Raw genomic sequence first — 22,111 nt, forward strand, 5'->3', positions numbered from 1 at the left:
AGGATACTTCTGCTTCAACAGAGAAATACAAGCCCTGTCTCTAACCAGGATACTTCTGCTTCAACAGAGAAATACAACCCCTGTCTCTAACCAGGATACTTCTGCTTAAACAGAGAAATACAAGCCCTGTCTCTAACCAGGATACTTCTGCTTCAACAGAGAAATACAACCCCTGTCTCTAACCAGGATACTTCTGCTTCAACAGAGAAATACAACCCCTGTCTCTAACTAGGATACTTCTGCTTCAAGAGAGAAATACAACCCCCGTCTCTAACCAGGATACTTCTGCTTCAACAGAGAAATACAACCTCTGTCTCTAACCAGGATACTTCTGCTTCAACAGAGAAATACAACCCCTGTCTCTAACCAGGATACTTCTGTTTCAACAGAGAAATACAACCCCTGTCTCTAACCAGGATACTTCTGCTTCAACAGAGAAATACAACCCCTGTCTCTAACCAGGATACTTCTGCTTCAACAGAGAAATACAACCCCTGTCTCTAACCAGGATACTTCTGCTTCAACAGAGAAATACAAGCCCTGTCTCTAACCAGGATACTTCTGCTTCAACAGAGAAATACAAGCCCTGTCTCTAACCAGGATACTTCTGCTTCAACAGAGAAAAACAACCCCTGTCTCTAACCAGGATACTTCTGCTTCAACAGAGAAATACAACCCCTGTCTCTAACTAGGATACTTCTGCTTCAAGAGAGAAATACAACCCCTGTCTCTAACCAGGATACTTCTGCTTCAACAGAGAAATACAACTTCTGTCTCTAACCAGGATACTTCTGCTTCAACAGAGAAATACAACCCCTGTCTCTAACCAGGATACTTCTGCTTCAACAGAGAAATACAACCCCTGTCTCTAACCAGGATACTTCTGCTTCAACAGAGAAATACAACCCCTGTCTCTAACCAGGATACTTCTGCTTCAACAGAGAAATACAAGCCCTGTCTCTAACCAGGATACTTCTGCTTCAACAGAGAAATACAAGCCCTGTCTCTAACCAGGATACTTCTGCTTAAACAGAGAAATACAACCCCTGCCTCTAACCAGGATACTTCTGCTTCAACAGAGAAATACAACCCCTGTCTCTAACCAGGATACTTCTGCTTCAACAGAGAAATACAAGCCCTGTCTCTAACCAGGATACTTCTGCTTAAACAGAGAAATACAACCCCTGCCTCTAACCAGGATACTTCTGCTTTAAAAAAAAGATCCCAATCGGAGATGTCCCCTGCCCTGCCCTAGACTTACTCCTAGGATTTTCCCTATTCAGAAATAACTCTGCTACAACAAAGTTTCTAACTAAGGGTGTCTTTGTTTCAACAAAGACAATGTGCACAACCTGTTCTTAGAACAGGATTTTCTATGATGTTTAAAAAAAAAATCAGTCCCACCCTGAATTGATCTTGTGTCCGGAATGACGTATCCACTCACTGACACTTCCGGCAGGTCTGAGGTGGGTCCCCCTCTGCTCCATTTTAGTCGGAGTGTTTGGTACCCTGAGCCATGTCTAACGGAGCCCCTGTGCGCAGTTTAACCTCCGTCTCCTGGGAGCAATCAGCAAGCGGAGTTAGCATCCCACAGCTGTCACCAATTTGTCATGGAATATCTAATCAAAGGGAAGAGAGACTGCAAATTCTTTCAAACAACACTTTATCATACGATTTGCAAAAATGGAGAATCAACTACCCACTCAACAGTGCATAGTTGAAAAGCTCCACGAACAGTGCCGGTTCAATGCTTATATAGAGAAAATACATACAACCCCTTTCTGTATATGTGGCAGTCAGCAGATAGTGTGTAAAAGGTCATTTGTTGTCTGTGTAAACTCAAGATAGCACAAGGTTGAGAGCCTGAGGGCTCAACCGTCTAACTGCGTTCACAACAACAAACACTATAGTGTACTCCTTTCTATAAGGCTCCATACATGTGACCTTCTGGTGATAGTAAACCCACAGGTTTTCACATGCTGCGGTTGCACCCAAACATCTCTTAGCTGTAAGCCCAGTCTTATGACTAAGTCACACCAAGACAAGTTTGTATCAGGTTATAAAAAACACTCACATATAACAAGAGACTATTCTTTAAGCAGTAAAACACGGGATAATATGACTAATTATGTAGTTTTCCGCGACAGTACTTTCAAATCACTGAAACTCCACCTGATGTGGTGGAAGTTGTCGAACAAGATCAGAACACCTTCGAGAACCACCTTCAGGCCGGACTGAGGAGGTGGAGGTTTTTGAGCAGGTAAAAATGATTGTCTGCTGTTAATTTATGTTCTGGCCCTCCAAGAGATATGTAAGAAATGTATTTGTAATATGAAATATAATTGCATTTATTCCTGTTTATCAGTCAAGGTGAGACTGAACATGGACAAGGTGCAGGAGAAACAGAAGGAGAGCTACCGGAGCAGAATCAAGAAGGGGACCAAGTGCTACAACATTCGGGCAAATTACTTGGTTTGGAAGAAGGACGAAAGGAAGGCGAGACTTGGGAAACCTCGCTGCTCTTTCACCTCCTAGCTGAGGTCACCATCTGTTAAAGTTAATATAAAAGAATCTCAGATAATAACTATTTGGATTTGCACACAAAATAACCTGAAGTTAGATTTAGTTTCCCGAACACTGATATGTTTCTCTTTGTCTTCCTAGGGTTACCTCAGTGGACGCAACTGAAAACACTGACAATAACGAGGCTATATACAGGGGGTACCGGTGCGGGGGTACAGGTTAGTCGAGGTAATTTAGTAGGAGTAATCCCATCCACCAGAACCAGTGAATTCGGTTCAGTCTGATTCTCTGTGCTCTGAGTCAGAGGGGGACCAGCAAGAGGTAGGCTGTACCTTCCAAATGTGTTGAAAAGTACATACAGTTGAAGTTGGAAGTTTACATACACCTTAGCCAAATACATCTAAACTCAGCTTTTCACAATCCCTGACATTTAATCCTGGTAAAAAAAAATCCCTGTTTTAGGTAAATTAGGATCACCACTTTATTTTAAGAATGTGAAATGTCAGAATAATAGTGGAGAGAATTATTTATTTCCGCTTTTATTTCTTTCATCACATTCCCAGTGGGTCAGAAGTTTACATACACTCAATTAGTATTTGGTAGCATTGCATTTAAATTGTTTAACTTGGGTCAAACGTTTCGGGTAGCCTTCCACAAGCTTCCCACAATAAATTGGGTGAATTTTGGCCCATTCCTCCTGACAGAGCTGGTGTAACTGAGTCAGGTTTGTAGGCCTCCTTGCTCGCACATGCTTTTTCAGTTCTGCCCACTAATTTTCTATAGGATTGAGTTCAGGGCTTTGTGATGGCCACTCCAATACCTTGACTTTGTTGTCCTTAAGCCACTTTGCCACAACTTTGGAAGTATGCTTGGGGTCATTGTCCATTTGTAATACCCATTTGCAACCAAGCTTTAACTTCCTGACTGATGTCTTGAGATGTTGCTTCAATATATGCACGTAATTTTCCTTCCTCAGGATGCCATCTATTTTGTGACGTGCACCAGTCCCTCCTGCAGCAAAGCACCCCCACAACATGATGCTTCCTCCCCTGTGCTTCACGGTTGGGATGGTGTTCTTCGGCTTGCAAGCCTCCCCCTTTTTCCTCCAAACATAACAATGGTCATTATGGCCAAACAGTTCTATTTTTGTTTCATCAGACCTGAGGACATTTCTCCAAAAAGTACAATCTTTGTCCTCTTGTGCAGTTGCAAACTGTAGTCTGGCTTTTTTATGGCGGTTTTGGAGCAGTGGCTTCTTCCTTGCAGCCTTTCAGGTTATGTCGATATAGGACTCATTTTACTGTGGATATAGATACTTTTGTACCTGTTTCCTCCTGCATCTTCATAAGGTCCTTTGCTGTTGTTCTGGGATTGATTTGCACTTTTTGCACCAAAGTACATTAATCTCTAAGAGACAGAACGCAACTCCTTCCTGAGCGGTATGACGGCTGTGTGGTCTCATGGTGTTCATACTTGCGTATCATTGTTTGTACAGATGAATGTGGTACCTTCAGGCGTTTGGAAATTGCTCCCAAGGATGAACCAGACTTTTGGACGTCTCCCAAAAAAATTCTGAGGTCTTGGCTGATTTCTTTTGATTTTCCCATGATGTCATGCAAAGAGGCACTGAGATTGAAGGTAGGCCTTGAAATACACCCACAGGTACACCTCCAATTGACTCAAATGATGTCAATTAGCCTATCAGAAGCTTCTAAAGCCATGACATAATTTTCTGGAATTTTCCAAGCTGTTTAAAGGCACAGTCAACTTAGTGTATGTAAACTTCTGACCCACTGGAATTGTGATACAGTGAATTATAAGTGAGATTATCTGTCTGTAAACAATTGTTGGAAAAATTACTTGTCATGCAGAAAGTAGATGTCCTAACCGACCTGACAAAAATAGTTTGTTAAAACCTCTCAGGGATATGGCCAACATCCAGTGAAAATGCAGAGCGCCAAATTCAAATAAATTACTATAAGAATTTAACTTTCATGAAATCACACATGCAAGACACCAAATTAAAGCTACACTTGTTGTGAATCCAGCCAACGTGTCAGATTTCAAAAAGGCTTTACGGCGAAAGCAAACGATGCTATTATCTGAGGACAGCACTCCAGCAAACTAACACAGACCATCATATTTCAACCCTTCAGGCGCGACACAAAATGCACAAATAAAGATAGAATTTATGCCTTACCTTTGACGAGCTTCTTCTGTTGGCACTCCAATATGTCCCATAAACATCACAAATGGTCCTTTTGTTTGATTAGTTCTGTCGATATATATCCAAAATGTCCATTTATTTGACTCGTTTGATCTAGAAAAACACCGGTTCCAACTTAAGCAAATTGACTACAAAAGTTACCTGTAAGCTTTGTCCAAACATTTCAAACTACTTCCTAATAAAACTTTAGGTATTTTTTAATGTAAATAATCGATAAAATTTAAGACAGGATATACTGTGTTCAATACCGGAGGAAAACTATGTGTAGCGAGCCTCTAACAAAGATTACACTTCCCTCTAGCCTCGTTCTGAACAGTGCTACTTCTTAATTTCTCAGAAGAAAAACCTCAACCAATTTCTAAAGACTGTTGACATCCAGTGGAAGCAATAGGATCTGCAAGAAAGTTGATTAGAAATCTGGATTCCCAATGAAAACCCATTGCAAAGTGAGTGACCTCAAAAAAAAAAATTCTGAATGGTTTGTCCTCTGGGTTTCGCCTGCCAAATAAGTTCTGTTATACTCAGACATGATTCAAACAGTTTTAGAAACTTCAGAGTGTTTTCTATCCAAATCTACTAATAATATGCATATCGTACCTTCTGGGCCTGAGTAGCAGGCAGTTTAATTTGGGCACGCTTTTCATCCAAAATTCCGAATGCCTCTATCCTAGAGAAATTTGTGGAGTGGTTGAAAAAACGAGTTTTAATGACTTCAACCTAAGTGTATGTAAACTTCCGTCTTCAACTGTATCTCCCTTTTATAACACTGCACTAATTCATCAAATCTTCTCACTGTAAAGTGTAACCTGTGTGTTTGCTTGTTTATGTTCCTGTCTCCTACCCTGTTCCCTTTAACTCTGTTCCTGTTCTCCAGGAGCGAGGGGTTCTGCCCATCACCCAGATGTGGATCCACCTGATGTCCTCCATTACCAAAAACCCTCCAACTTTCCATTACATCAGCTACTGTTATTGTCATGTTGTCATTATCTGCTACTAAAGTTTACTGGGCTCATAATATGTGAGGTACACGGATTAACTAAAAACACTAGCACTGCAAACACTCAGAACAAAGAGAGCAGCAGTGCCTGGTCTTTGCAGTCTCCCTCTTCAAGTCCCCCTTCTGAGACTGGCTGCTTGTTGAGAAATGACAGGGAGAACCTCCCACCCACACAGCAACCACCTCCTCTATATTCCACACACCAGAATTCAGTATTTTAGTCTATGAATGCCACGTGAGTGTACAAAAAAATCTGTGAAAATAAGTTAATTAACTTATTAACACAACTATACCAAAAACGATGAAAGTTTATGTATTCAAATCTTAAATATCAATCAAATTTTATTTGTCACATACACATGGTTAGCAGATGTTAATGCGAGTGTAGCGAAATGCTTGTGCTTCTAGTTCCGACAATGCAGTAATAACCAACAAGTAATCTAACCTAACAATTCCACAACTACTACCTTATACACACAAGTGTAAAGGGATAAAGAATATGCACATAAAGATATATGAATGAGTGATGGTACAGAACGGCATAGGCAAGATGCAGTAGATGGTATAGAGTACAGTATATACATATGAGATGAGTAATGTAGGGTATATAAACATAAAGTGGCATAGTTTAAAGTGGCTAGTGATACATGTATTACATAAAGATGGCAAGATGCAGTAGATGATATAGAGTACAGTATATACATATACATATGAGATGAGTAATGTAGGGTATGTAAACATTATATTAAGTGGCATTGTTTAAAGTGGCTAGTGATACATTTTTACATAATTTCCATTAATTCCCATTATTAAAGTGGCTGGAGTTGAGTCAGTATGTTGGCATTAATATTATATATATATTATTATATATATTATAATATAATAATATTGGCGTTTCACAAGGTGTTCGTTATTGTAAATTGTAAGGTTTCCTATTTCTTCCACATGATTAATTGTTGTATCCTAGAACCTACAATAAATGCATATATATTCAGGCACAGGGGTGTACTAATGAGCTATGCGATATATATACACTGCTCAAAAAAATAAAGGGAACACTTAAACAACACAATGTAACTCCAAGTCAATCACACTTCTGTGAAATCAAACTGTCCACTTAGGAAGCAACACTGATTGACAATAAATTTCACATGCTGTTGTGCAAATGGAATAGACAAAAGGTGGAAATTATAGGCAATTAGCAAGGCACCCCCCAAAACAGGAGTGATTCTGCAGGTGGTGACCACAGACCACTTCTCAGTTCCTATGCTTCCTGGCTGATGTTTTGGTCACTTTTGAATGCTGGCGGTGCTCTCACTCTAGTGGTAGCATGAGACGGAGTCTACAACCCACACAAGTGGCTCAGGTAGTGCAGTTCATCCAGGATGGCACATCAATGCGAACTGTGGCAAAAAGGTTTGCTGTGTCTGTCAGCGTAGTGTCCAGAGCATGCAGGCGCTACCAGGAGACAGGCCAGTACATCAGGAGACGTGGAGGAGGCCGTAGAAGGGCAACAACCCAGCAGCAGGACCGCTACCTCCGCCTTTGTGCAAGGAGGTGCACTGCCAGAGCCCTGCAAAATGACCTCCAGCAGGCCACAAATGTGCACCAAAAAAGATCTATATTTGCACACTGTGCAACACTATAGCAATGCAATCCATCATAATCGCATTGACCCAATGGACTCAGCGAAAAAAATTAGCTACGAGTTTCTAGTAATTAATAATTGGGTGAAACAACAGCATGTTCAGTCCTATGACTAAGTTCCAAATGGCACCCTAATTCCTATGTAGTGCACTACCTTTGACCAGGGGCCTTAGGCCAAAGGAATGCACTATATTTGGAATATGGTGCCATCAGGGACAGAATCTATGAACCAAGAGAAAGGTAAGAGTGTTGAGTATTGATTAAGTCCAATTCTGAGTTTCATAACAAGAAATGTAAATGCTGAGTCACCTTTTTCTCTCTTCTACACACAACCTCTTCCCCTCCTTCCTTTCTCATTTCTCTGTCTGTCAGTCTTAATATGAACCCACCCTGTGGATGGTTTCTCTACCTCCACCCACTTCTCTCCATCTAATACCTTTTCGCTCTCCTTCCTTCTCTGTCTCTCTCGCTCATCCCAACCTAACACACTTCCCCTCCCTCTCTTTCACCTCCTCCCTCTCTCTATCACTACCTCTCTTTCACTTTCCCTCCCTCTCTCTATCCCTCCCTATCTCCCTATTCATTGCCCTGTTTACTGGTTTCTCAATCTAACATAGCACAGTGTATATAATATGAACATGTGTCCTGATTATTACCACAATGTATCTTGATTCCTACCCCATGTATCCTGATTCCTACCCCCATGTATCCTGAATCCTACCCCATGTATCCTGATTCCTACTCCCATGTATCCTGATTCCTACCCCATGCATCCTGATTCCTACTCCATGTATCCTGATTCCTTCCCCCATGTATATTGATTCCTTCTCCCATGTATCCTGATTCCTACCCCATGTATCCTGATTCCTTCCCCCATGTATATTGATTCCTTCCCCCATGTATATTGATTCCTTCTCCCATGTATATTGATTCCTTCTCCCATGTATCCTGATTCCTACCCCCATGTATCCTGATTTCTACTCCCATGTATCCTGTTTCCTACCCCCATGTATCTTGATTCCTACCCCCATGTATGCTGTTTCCTACCCCATGTATCTTGATTCCTTCCCCCATGTATCTTGATTCCTACCCCTATCTCTAACCCTGCTTTTCTATCTCCATCCTTGCTCTCTCCCTCTCTCTCTCTCTCTCTCTCTGGGCAGACAGCATTTGCTCTGTGTTGTTTATGTTGTGTACAGTTGGGGCCGGTATTGCTCTTCACCCTCACGCCCACAATAGTACCCTACCATATTCCTCTCTCCGGCAGCCACGATGTTGCCATGGCTCCAGGTTACAAAATGCTCTGTAATACGTTTTAATAATATATATAATATGTGTTTATTTTAAATATAATACAGTGTTTATTTATCAGAGTACAGCGCTGTGACTTCCAAGGTCTCGTTGAAGCACATTTTAAATGATTCAGTTATGTTGCTGGTGCATTTTTAAAATCAAGACTTTCAGGTAATTAAACCCTCAAGGGTTCTGTACAAAATGTTTTATGTGAGGTTTATGTCCCTTATTGGGCTTGAGGGAACAGTAGCCCAGATATCAAAACATTTTCATCATGTGATTCACAAATGGTTTTGTGACACCATCAGAGGAGAACGTCCTCTGGGCATTAGTTTATGAAAACTTTGAAAATGACAAATCTAGGTTGGGGTAATATAATCCTTAGCCTAACAGAAACATGCTGGGAACAAGAAATAGTCAACATGGAATATCCAAAGTGTTATTGTCACTGGAGTAACCTGTTACAGACTAGACAACATGAGGTCCACATCTTCAACCTGATGTAACCTGTTACAGACTAGACAACATGAGGTCCACATCTTCAACCTGATGTAACCTGTTACAGACTAGACAACATGAGGTCACATCTTCACCCTGATGTAACCTGTTACAGACTAGACAACATGAGGTCCACATCTTCACCCTGATGTAACCTGTTACAGACTAGACAACATGAGGTCCACATCTTCACCCTGATGTAACCTGTTACAGACTAGACAACATGAGGTCCACATCTTCACCCTGATGTAACCTGTTACAGACTAGACAACATGAGGTCCACATCTTCAACCTGATGTAACCTGTTACAGACTAGACAACATGAGGTCCACATCTTCACCCTGATGTAACCTGTTACAGACTAGACAACATGAGGTCCACATCTTCACCCTGATGTAACCTGTTACAGACTAGACAACATGAGGTCCACATCTTCAACCTGATGTAACCTGTTACAGACTAGACAACATGAGGTCCACATCTTCACCCTGATGTAACCTGTTAGACTAGACAACATGAGGTCCACATCTTCACCCTGATGTAACCTGTTACAGACTAGACAACATGAGGTCCACATCTTCAACCTGATGTAACCTGTTACAGACTAGAGAACATGAGGTCCACATCTTCACCCTGATGTAACCTGTTACAGACTAGACAACATGAGGTCCACATCTTCACCCTGATGTAACCTGTTACAGACTAGACAACATGAGGTCCACATCTTCACCCTGATGTAACCTGTTACAGACTAGACAACATGAGGTCCACATCTTCACCCTGATGTAACCTGTTAGACTAGACAACATGAGGTCCACATCTTCACCCTGATGTAACCTGTTACAGACTAGAGAACATGAGGTCCTCGTCTTCATCCTGATTCCATGATGCACCTTTTCTTATATCTAGAGTACCAGTCAAAGTTTGGACACACCTACTCATTCAAGGGTTTTTCTTTATTTTAACAATTTTATATATTGTAGAATACATTGTAGAACAATAGGGAATATATCAAAACTATGAAATAACATATATGGAATCATGTAGTAACCATAAAGTGTTTAACAAATAAAAATATATTTTACATTTGAGATTCTTCAAAGTAGTCACCCTTTGCCTTGATGACAGCTTTGCACACTCTTGGCATTCTCTCAACCAGCTTCATGAATGCTTTTCCAAGAGTCTTGAAGGAGTTACCACATATGCTGAGCACTTGTTGGCTACTTTTCCTTCACTCTGCGGTACAACTCATCCCAACCCATCTCAATTGGGTTGAGGTCGGGTGATTGTGGAGGCCAGGTCATCTAATGAAGCACTCCATCACTCTCCTTCTTGGTCAAATAGCCCTTACACAGCCTGGAGGTGCGTTGGGTCATTGTCCAGTTGAAAAATACATGAAAGTCCCACTAAGTGCAAACCAGATGGGATGGCGTATCGCTGCAGAATGCTGTGGTAGCGATGCTGGTTAAGTGTGCCTTGAATTCTAAATAAATCACAGTGTCACCAGTAAAGCACCTCCACACCATCTCACCTCCCCCTCCATGCTTCACGTTGGGAATCATACATGCGGAGATCATCCGTTCATCTACTCTGTGTCTCACAAAGACATGGCGGTTGGTACCAAAAATCTCAAATTCGTACTCATCAGACCGATGGACAGATTTCCATCGGTCTCATGTCCATTGCTCGTGTTTCTTGGCCCAAGCAAGTCTCTTCTTATTATTGGTGTCCATTAGTAGTGGTTACTTTGCAGCAATTTGACCATGAAGGCCTGATTCACACAGTCTCCTCTGAACAGTTGATGTTGAGATGTGTCTCTGTGAAGCATTTATTTGGGCTGCAATCTGAGGTGCAGATAACTCTAATGAGTTTATCCTCTGCAGCAGAGGTAACTCTGGATCTACCTTTCCTGTGGCGGTCCTCGTGAGAGCTAGTTTCATCATAGCGCTTGATGGATTTTGCCACTGCACTTGAAAAACTTTCAAATTTTTTGAAATGTTCTGGATTGACTGACCTTAATGTCTTGAAATAATGATGGACTGTCATTTCTCTTTGCTTATTTGAGCTGTTCTTGCCATAATATGTAGTTGGTATTTTACCAAATAGGGCTATCTTCTGTATACCACCCCTACCTTATCACAACACAACTGATTTTCTCAAACGTATTAAGAAGGAAAGAAATTCCATAAATTAACTTTTAACAAGTCATACCTGTTAATTGAAATGCATTCCAGGTGACTACCACATGAAGCTGGTTGAGAGAATGCCAAGAGTGTGCAAAGCTGTCATCAAGTCAAAGAATCTTAAATGTATTTTGATTTGAAGAACATAATATGTGTTTTGATTTGTTTTTAACACTTTTTGGGTTACTACATGATTCCATATGTGTTATTTCATAGTTTTGATGTCTTCACTATTATTCTACAATGTAGAAAATAGTAAAAATAAAGAAAAAACCCTTGAATGAGTAGGTGTGTCAAAACGTTTGACTGGTACTGTATATATACAATGGGGCAAAAAAGTATTTAGCCAGACACCAATTGTGCAAGTTCTCCCACTTAAAAAGATGAGAGAGGCCTGTAATTTCATCATAGGTACACTTCAACTATGACAGACAAAATGAGAAAAAAGATACCAGAAAATCACATTGTAGGATTTTTAATGAATTTATTTGCAAATTATGGTGGAAAATAAGTATTTGGTCAATAACAAAAGTTTATCTCAATACTTTGTTATATACCCTTTGTTGGCAATGACAGAGGTCAAAAGTTTTCTGTAAGTCTTCACAAGGTTTACACACACTGTTGCTGGTATTTCGGCCCATTCCTCCATGCAGATCTCCTCTAGAGCAGTGATGTTTTGGGGCTGTTGCTGGGCAACACGGACTTTCAACTCCCTCCAAAGATTTTCTATGGGGTTGAGATCTGGAGACTGGCTAGGCCACTCCAGGACCTTGAAGTGCTTCTTACGAAGCCACTCCTTCGTTGCCCGGGCGGTGTGTTTGGGATCATTGTCATGCTGAAAGACCCAGCCACGTTTCATCTTCAATGTCCTTGCTGATGGAAGGAGGTTTTCACTCAAAATCTCACGATACATGGCCCCATTCATCCTTTCCTTTACACGGATCAGTCGTCCTGGTCCCTTTGCAGAAAAACAGCCCCAAAGCATGATGTTTCCACCCCCATGCTTCACAGTAGGTATGGTGTTCTTTGGATGCAACTCAGCATTCTTTGTCCTCCAAACACGACTAGTTGAGTTTTTACCAAAAAGTTATATTTTGGTTTCATCTGACCATATGACATTCTCCCAATCTTCTTCTGGATCATCCAAATGCTCTCTAGCAAACTTCAGACGGGCCTGGACATGTACTGGCTTAAGCAGGTGGACACGTCTGGCACTGCAGGATTTGAGTCCCTGGCGGCGTAGTGTGTTACTGATGGTAGGCTTTGTTACTTTGGTCCCAGCTCTCTGCAGGTCATTCACTAGGTCCCCCCGTGTGGTTCTGGGATTTTTGCTCACCGTTCTTGTGATCATTTTGATCCCACGGGGTGAGATCTTGCGTGGAGCCCCAGATCGAGGGAGATTATCAGTGGTCTTGTATGTCTTCCATTTCCTAATAATTACTCCCGCAGTTGATTTCTTCAAACCAAGCTGCTTACCTATTGCAGATTCAGTCTTCCCAGACTGGTGCAGGTCTACAATTTTGTTTCTGGTGTCCTTTGACAGCTCTTTGGTCTTGGCCATAGTGGAGTTTGGAGTGTGACTGTTTGAGGTTGTGGACAGGTGTCTTTTATACTGATAACAAGTTCAAACAGGTGCCATTAATACAGGTAACGAGTGGAGGACAGAGGAGCCTCTTAACGAAGAAGTTACAGGTCTGTGAGAGCCAGAAATCTTGCTTGTTTGTAGGTGACCAAATACTTATTTTCCACCATAATTTGCAAATAAATTCATTAAAAATCCTACAATGTGATTTTCTGGATTTTTTTTCTCATTTTGTCTGTCATGGTTGAAGTGTACCTATGATGAACATTACAGGCCTCTCTCATCTTTTTAAGTGGGAGAACTTGCACAATTGGTGGCTGACTAAATACTTTTTTGCCCCACTGTACATGCATTCCGAAAGTGTTACGAACCCTTCAGATTTTCCACATTTTGTTACGTTACAGACTTATTCTAAAATTGATTAAATACATGTTTTTCCTCATCAACCTACACACAATACCCCATAATGACAAAGTGGAAACAGGTTATTTGAAATGTTTGGAAATGTATTAAAAATGTATAATATAAATACCTCATTTACATAAGTATTCAGACCCTTTGCTATGAGACTCAAAATTTGAGCTCAGGTGCATAATTTTTCCATTGATTGTTCTTGAGATGTTTCTACAACTTGATTGGAGTCCACCTGTGGTAAATTAAATTGATTGGACATGATTTGGAAAGGCACCCATCTGTCTATATAAGGAACCACAGTTGACTCTACATGTCAGAGCAAAACCCAAGCCATGAGGTCGAAGGAATTGTCCGTAGAGCTCCGAGACAGGATTATGTCGAGGCACAGATCTGGGGAAGCATTGAAGGTCCCGAAGAACACAGTGGCCTCCATCATTCTTAAATGGAAGAAGTTTGGAACCACCAAGACTCTACCTAGAGCTGGCCACCCGGCCAAACTGAGCAAGAACACAATGGTCACTCTGACAGAGTTCCTCAGTGGAGATGGGAGAACCTTCCAAAAGGACAACCATCTCTGCAGCACTCCACTAATCAGCCCTTTATGCTAGAGTGGCCAGACGGAAGCCACTCCTCAGTAAAAGGCACATGACAGCCCGCTTGGAGTTTGCCAAAGGTCATCTAAAGGACTCTCAGACCATGAGAAACAAGATTCTCTGATGTGATTAAACCAACCACTCATTGGCCTGAATGCCAAGCGTCACTTCTGGAGGAAACCAGGCACTGCTCATCACCTTGCCAATCACATCCCTATGGTGAAGCATAGTGGTGGCAGCATCATGCTGTGGGGATGTTTTTCAGCGGCAGGGACTGAGAGACTAGTCAAGATTGAGGGAAAGATGAATGGAGCAAAGTACAGAAAGAACCTTGATGAAAACCTGTTCCAGAGTGCTCAGCACCTCAGACTGGGGCGAAGGTTCACCTTCCAACAGAACAATGACCCTAAACACACAGCCAAGACAACGCAGGAGTGGTTTCACAACAAGTCTCTGAATGTCCTTGAGTGGCCCAGCCAGAGCCTGGACTTGACCCAGATCGAACACCTCTGGAGAGCCCTGAAAATAGCTGTACAGCGACGCTCCCCATCCAACCTGACAGAGCTTGAGAGGATCTGCAGAGAAGAAAGGGAGAAACTACCCAAATACAGGTGTGCCAAGCTTGTAGCGTCATACCCAAAATGACTCAAGGCTGTAATCGCTGCCAAAGGTGCTTCAACAAAGTAAAGGGTCTCAATACTTATGTAAATGTGAAATATCATATATTTGCAAAAATGACTAAAAAACGTTTTTTACTTTGTCATTGTGCACTATTGTGTGTAGATTGATGAGGGAAAAAATTATTTGATCCATGCAATTTTAGGAATTTGGGAAATGTATGGGAATTTTGGAGATTCAGTGATTGAATGTCTCTGTCCTGTGCCATCACAGGTCCACCCAGATTAAGACGTACTCATGGGACAACGCCCAGGTAATCCTGGCGGGGAACAAGGCTGACATGGAGGAGGAGAGAGTGGTGTCAGTGGATAGTGGTCGGATGCTGGCCGAACAGCTTGGTGAGTGGACAACTACGCTGTCAATCATATCCTCCTCAAATCAGTACTCTCAGAAAGGGACAAACCCTGGCTGGAGAAATAGGTTTGACTCAAATATGTTGGGTAAGTGACATGTTGATATCAGTGGATGATTTATTAGAATGTCCAAGCTGGCATATCTAATTTTGTAGAAATGTAAGATTCAGTCTGCATCAATTTAATGTAGTCTTTGATGGTAAACTTTTAATGATAACATTACAAACTGTTTACTGGGTTATTTGAGAAGGGGCCAAAAAAGTAATCTGAGTGTGCAAAAAAAAGTGATCTGGAAGGTCCAAAAACCGAATCAGGAATCTCAAGAAAGGGATCTAGTACATATCCCAAAACCTAGTCCGGAAGTCTAAGGAAGTTATCCCGGGGTTCAAGGAAGTCATCTGGGGTACTCCACCACATTTCCTGGTGGTGCAATTCCATAAAATGTTTTATATTTATTGAAAACAGTAACTCCCCTTAATGTACTCTGAGCATTTCATTACTTAAGGACCAAGATTTTCTTTTCAAAATGTTAATGGTTGTTAATGGTTTTCATCAAACAGCGACGATAGGTTCAATATACTGTAGGTCACGCAACAGTGTATGTGGTGTTTAGTTCTTATGATGCAGAATGATAATGGGTTCATGAGACAGCCCGAGCACACCTCTGCTATGTATTATTAATTAGAGCCTTCACTAGGCTCCTCTATTGCTAGGCCATAATTAAACACTTCTAATTGGCTGACACCAACACACTCCAGAACAGCGCCTCACTCAGCCTCTTTCTGATTGGTGGAAAGAGCACAGAAGGGTAAGAAATCTGTGAAGCAATATAATAATACATATCTAAATATTTTTCAAAAACGGTCCCTGAATATACACATACACACACACACACACACACAAAGATGCATGCACACAGAGACGCACACAGAGACACACACAGAGACAAAACCCTGATATCTCACTTCTCTGCCTGACCCTTTCTATCTCTCAGGGTTTGAGTTCTTCGAGACGAGTGCCAAGGACAATGTCAACGTAAAACAAACATTTGAGCGTCTCGTCGACCTCATCTGTGACAAGATGTCCGACAGTTTAGAAACTGACCCGGCTGTCACCACAGGAACGCCCAATGCTAGGCTAACTGACAACCCTCCTCCCTTGCAGCAGCCCAACTGCGGTTGTTAACCAGGAAAATGACATCAATCTAAGACGTATGAGATTGCCAAAATATTGTATTATCCCATTATCCCTTAAATTGTATTATTCTTCATATCTGACTTCTGATGTGCCTAGTACATTTTTTCAGATTTTTTTTATGTTTCAAATTGGCTGACACATATGTTGTATGTTCACAAAACTGAAAAATAGACATGTACAGTAATGCCATGTCAGTATGCGATGACCATGAATCACTAATGCCACGTCAGTCGGTACATTTATTTATTTATATAAAAACAGAAATACAGGATCTTCTATATACTATATTAACCAGAGAAAATAGTGTGTTGTTTATGGAATGCTCTGTCAATGACATGATGATCTGTGTATGGTTAAGTTGCCAGTTCCCTCTTGCATATCCTGTATTTCTTCCCTCCCACTATTCCTACTGTGTGTGTGTGCGTGTGTGTACGTGTGTCACTTTTAAGCATTGAACATTACCGTAAAAAAGTATTACCTACCTTACGAAAGTGATACCTTTCAGTTAGTTGTTTGTATATTGTTTCATATTTTTCCCTCGCCACACTAGATGTGAAACCCATGTGATTATCTGTGGTTAGAATGGACCAATGTGATTATCTGTGGTTAGAACTCATGTGATTATCTGTGGTTAGAATGGACCAATGTGATTATCTGAGGTTAGAATGAACCAATGTGATTATCTGAGGTTAGAATGAACCAATGTGATTATCTGAGGTTAGAATGAACCAATGTGATTATCTGAGGTTAGAATGAACCAATGTGATTATCTGGGGTTAGAACCAATGTGATTATCTGTGGTTAGAACCAATGTGATTATCTGTGGTTAGAACCAATGTGATTATCTGGGGTTAGAACCAATGTGATTATCTGGGGTTAGAACCAATGTGATTATCTGGGGTTAGAACCAATGTGATTATCTGGGGGTTAGAACCAATGTGATTATCTGGGGTTAGAACCAATATGATTATCTGGGGTTAGACAGATGCATGGCTTTATTCTCAGGATATTAATAAGTAGTTTGTTCAGTGACTGTGGATTAGCTGCCATAGTATAACAGTTGTCTAATACTAACATGTACAGTACTATATTGTAGGATAGGTAGGTAGTCATGATAATAATGCCAGTGTGGTATTTAACAGTTTACTTTATTAAATAAGTGGTACATATAATGTGGCTGTAAAGTGGTATGATTACTAACCCGATGACTGTTGTTTGAAAACAGTATGCATCTGTGAGTGCAGAGAACAGTTTCTGATGTGTTTCTCAATGTTATATCTATGTACAAGCAATGGTCTGTGCAATACTGCCAACTGGTCAGTCATCTGGAGTAACTAAGACCTAATAATTTCTCTAGTGCGGAATCCATTGTAGGTCATCCTCAGTTGTCAGCCGTACGTTTCAGTCTGGATTTACGGATGTCCTCAAATGGGTTCCGTACTGTAGTGCTAGGTCCAGTGCTGCGACTGTTAATGAAATGGTCCTAAATTAACGGCAGAAAGCTCATAATAATGCCAGTTCCTGGAACAATAAAGATTGAGAGACATTGTGAGACATAGAGAGAACCCAAGGAGAGGTCCCAGACAACTATTTCAGGGATGTGAGTCACGGCATCAATATTTCAAAAGTCTGACCTGACTTGACTACAGGATTATGAATAAGGAGCCACTTCCATAATTCATACCATCTCATTCTCTGGACTTCACCTCACATACTTTTTATTAGAGACACTCCTTCTGACATTATTCACCAATCATTTACTGTACTTGCAGCAATGTTTTACTTCTGTTCGACTCTCTGTTACTTTTCTATTGTTATGGAAAAGTTCCCTTGAAGAAACCAGAGACAGTTATCCTAAATGGACCCCTACGTGCCAATATGCTAGAAAACAAATAGAAAGGAAGCTGTTTTTAGGTGTTGTGAGATTATTTTGTGAAAAAGGGTATGTTACTATTAGCTAGACCAAGTGTCATGCCAAATATTGTCTTGTAGAAAATGCTGCAATCGATTGTTGCACTTGTGAAAACGAACTGCCTCTGAATTGTTGCATTTTCAGGGGCAAAAATTTTCAGCAGCACACTTGCATGAAATTGTGCCAGATCTATTTCTATATATCTATATCGGTATACTTATTGTATTGTATTTGTGCACCTTCAGGTCTCGTCTTGAGGTGCAATGGGCCAATAAGTGCAATATTTTAAAAGCCTGTTTCTCTGTGAATAGCCATCAGTCTGTGCCATGCATAACTGTTAGGATTGAATTCCTTTTTACGAGTGGTGTGTGAGTAGGGGTTCAATTGGCCAGGGGCATAGTGGAAAGTCTCCTAACGAAAGTCTCCTAACTTAAGACGAGTTCTAATAGTGGAACAAGAGAAAGTAAGCTCTGATGTCTTCCCAACTGAACCCCAGTGGGCATGATTGTGATGTGTGATAGTGAGAAAATGCAGCCTGTCAGAAAGCCAAGTCATTTTCTCACAATGTCAACACTGTTATCTAAAGACGGGAAACCTCTCTAGATGGTTCCGTTGCCAAGACAGTTGTCGACAAAGTGGTAGAGAGAATGTGGTACGTGTGAATGAGAGAGAATTCTATGTGTGATTGGATGCCTCCCCTTGTACATTCATCCACCTCCTTGATGAAATATATACTATTTGTTGTTTTATAGATTTCAGCATGTGTACAGCTTATATTGTGTTTTCTGGTGCAGTAACAACAGCCCTCTTAGTATGCGGGTCCCAAGATATTGAAGTGTAGTCTGTTCAGCTTCTGTGAAACATCGAGACAGAGATTAAGCATTACTACGGTATATACATTATGGACAGAAACGAGACAAACTGGTTAATAACAGGTCACTTTAGCCTTTGTTATTGAATAAGTCATAAACGGCATTGTCATTCCATTCATGATAACACACACAAAAAGAGAAACAGCTTACTTAGCTGTACACCAGTGGCTCTAATCACAACACACTAATGATCAAATGTTGACCCCTTGACCCCTCTTAGGTTAATTGGCACTCTACTATGTACAGTACGGTGTCCTTGACAGCAGGTCACTTTCCCTTCACCCCTTTGAAACAATTGTTTGTAGTGCGCTGCTCCTCGGTCTGGCATTTTCTGCTTTGTGGACTTGGAGAAGCCAGTTTTGAGATCCCAGCCTGCCCTATTCTGCCGTCACATCTGTTCAAGCGTAACGCCAGCTGCTCACCTGACCAATATTCTCTGGGACCTTTCCTCCATGTAGCCTAACACAATTCGAATTCAAGCGGTGAACAAACCCTCAAAAGCCTCTCACAAATTCACCATACAACTGCTAAATCTCGTTTTCTCCTGTTGTTCTTTCATACGTTCTCAACATGTCTGTACTGTAGTTCGGAGTGTTTGAATCGAACCATCTCTTCAGCTGTAGAGACACACTGATAGTAATAAAATGTGTCAATGGCGTGTCTGGTAAAAAAAAGAAGTCAAGTGGTTTCTTTGAATTCTTGATTTGTATAATAGCTATCCTATAACAGAAAATGTTTGCTGTATCTCTGAGTCTTCAGATGGACCTAAACAGATAATACATCATTGTACTATTATAGTGACCTACAGTATTCTATTTTCCTTGTATGAACTACTCAATGAGCTGGATATTTACTTTTATGTGTATGTGACATGATGTATTACACAGGTGTTTTCAAGATGACAATAAAAATATACCAATTGTATTCTTGTGTCATTTTTTTGGGGCAGTTTGTTACAATTTCAATGGTTTCATTTAAATAAAAATGTATGACAAACCCAGATGGTTTCTTTGTCTCACTGGCACTGTAAGTCTGCCATCTGCTGGAGAAACTAGTTAGAAAGCAATGTACCTACAACATATTCTTACTATATTCTTGCCAATTAAGTTTCCTAGTTATTAGACCATTTTAATTGGTAATGAAGGTAATGAAGTCCTTACAATTTCAGCCTTTGCCCTTCTTGTAATCATATTATTACATACTATTGTCATCTGAGTTAAGATATCTGTTCTTTTTCATGGTCATATTTTGTTGAGTCAGCATTGCCAAAGAAGGCCCTATTGAATACCACTTTACAGTCCTTAATACCCATCAAATCTAGCGGTAAAACCCGGAAATGGTTCCAATCGTTTTTCACCATTAATTTTTGCGTCAGGGATTTTAGAACTTCTTCATATAAGGTCTGTTTTTTCTAGGTTTACCCTGGCGAGACGTTTTGATAACCACGCAAATCTCTCTCGGACAAGGTAACTTTCGCCTGTAATTACCCCCCAAAAACGAAATGCTAATTAGACGCTAATGTGGCTATCAAGCAGAACTACACATCTTGTGGCAAGCTTTGACGTCACCCCTCAATGCACATTTCTCTATGCAAACTCATCTCAAGTAGCAAGTAGATATTATAGTCTAATTAGTTTCTTGTGTAAATAATTGAGTGTATTTCTCGTGTGTGTATTTTAAAAAATATATACATTTTCCAAATTACCTAGCTAACTACTTCAGCATGTTTTAATTACTTGAATCTTGGCCTTTGTAGCAAACCAGCTAACCTTAGTACTCTCCGTCGATCAGAAGCAAGGATGGTTCTGTGCTACAGTATATACCAGTTTATAACCACTACTCCGATAAGCACACATGCATTTGATTGTTTTCCGACCTCTGTAAGCGAGAGGCATCACTGGAGCCGTGTGATAAGGTAAGCACTGTTTGCGAGCTGTTAACAAGTCATTTTGGTTAGGTCAAAGATCTGTGGTTAGCTCGGTGCATATGGAAATTTGCTAGATAACCACCGTCTGAAGTTAAGTGTACAACGCACGTGGCAAACTAGTCTGACACAGCAGTGAAATTGTACCTTTACAAACATCGTATGTCACAGATTTAAGACCTGAATGTAGAAATCGTGGTCTGCTGGCCAGTGCCCAAAATCTTTAAATGACATCCCTGCATATCATTCCCTTTCAGATGATCCCCCTATCACTGTCGGTCATCCTCAGTGACCTTACGGATGAGGGTTTTAACTTTCCTGTTGAGAATTAGAATCAGAAATACAGTCATATAGCTCATCGCAATACTTCACCAATTCAGGCAAAGAGCACCCAAGACTGTCCTGATCATCTAGTTGAGCATTCCAGTAAATTCCTCGATCACAGCAGAAATGTGGCGCCCGAGAGGATGACTGTCGTTTTACAGGCTCCTAACCAACTGTGCAATTTTTTTATTTTTTTTCCCGCAACTTATTAAAAAAATTATTTTGTACATAATGTTGCTCCTACTGTCTCTTATGACCAAAAAGAGCAGCGGTTACTCACCTCGAACTCGACAACATTTTTTCATTTAACAAGTTCGACACGAAGGAAATACTGCTTTCTCGAGACCAGGCCCAAATCCCTGTCATTTGCGTGAAGAAAAGATGGAGAAAAAGGCAGCGGAGGTCGGGCGAGTGAGTAAACCTCCACTACCATCCATACAATTGGCCAACCTGCAATTATTTGAAAATAAAATTGAAGATCTACGATTAAGACTATCCTACCAACGTGACATTAAAAACTGTAATATGTTATGTTTCACTGAGTCGTGGCTGAACGATGACACAGATAATATAGAGCTGGCAGGGTTTTCCATGCATCGGCAGGACAGGGAAACTACGTCTGGTAAGACGAGGGGGTTTCTGTCTATTTCTCAATAACAGCTGGTGCGTGATGTCTAATATTAAAGAAATATCGAGGTATTGCTCGCCTGAGGTAGAGTACCTCATGATAAGCTGTGCAGACCACACTATCTGCCAAGAGAGTTAACATTATATTATTCGTAGCCGTCTATTTACCACCACAAACCGATGCTGGCACTAAGACCTCACTCAGCAAGCTGTATAAGGCCATAAGCAAACAAGAATATGCTCATCCAGAAGCGGCACTCCTAGTGG

At 40.9% G+C, this 22,111-nt stretch overlaps 1 protein-coding gene across 2 annotated transcripts in view; it reads left to right on the forward strand.

Annotated features, from left to right (window-relative positions):
- Positions 1-19,893, forward strand: part of LOC129818987 (ras-related protein Rab-3C-like) — a 71,595-nt gene extending 51,702 nt beyond the window's left edge. For both annotated transcript variants that reach the window (XM_055875409.1, XM_055875410.1), the window contains exons 4-5: positions 14,849-14,973; positions 15,983-19,893. In XM_055875409.1, the coding sequence (XP_055731384.1) occupies positions 14,849-14,973; positions 15,983-16,173 (316 nt within the window). In that variant the 3' untranslated portion in view covers positions 16,174-19,893. The remainder of the gene's footprint in view (positions 1-14,848; positions 14,974-15,982) is intronic.
- Positions 19,894-22,111: the final 2,218 nt, after the last annotated feature.

The sequence above is a fragment of the Salvelinus fontinalis genome, chromosome 21, assembly GCF_029448725.1.
Source record: "Salvelinus fontinalis isolate EN_2023a chromosome 21, ASM2944872v1, whole genome shotgun sequence".
In the NCBI taxonomy this organism is placed as follows: domain Eukaryota; kingdom Metazoa; phylum Chordata; class Actinopteri; order Salmoniformes; family Salmonidae; genus Salvelinus; species Salvelinus fontinalis.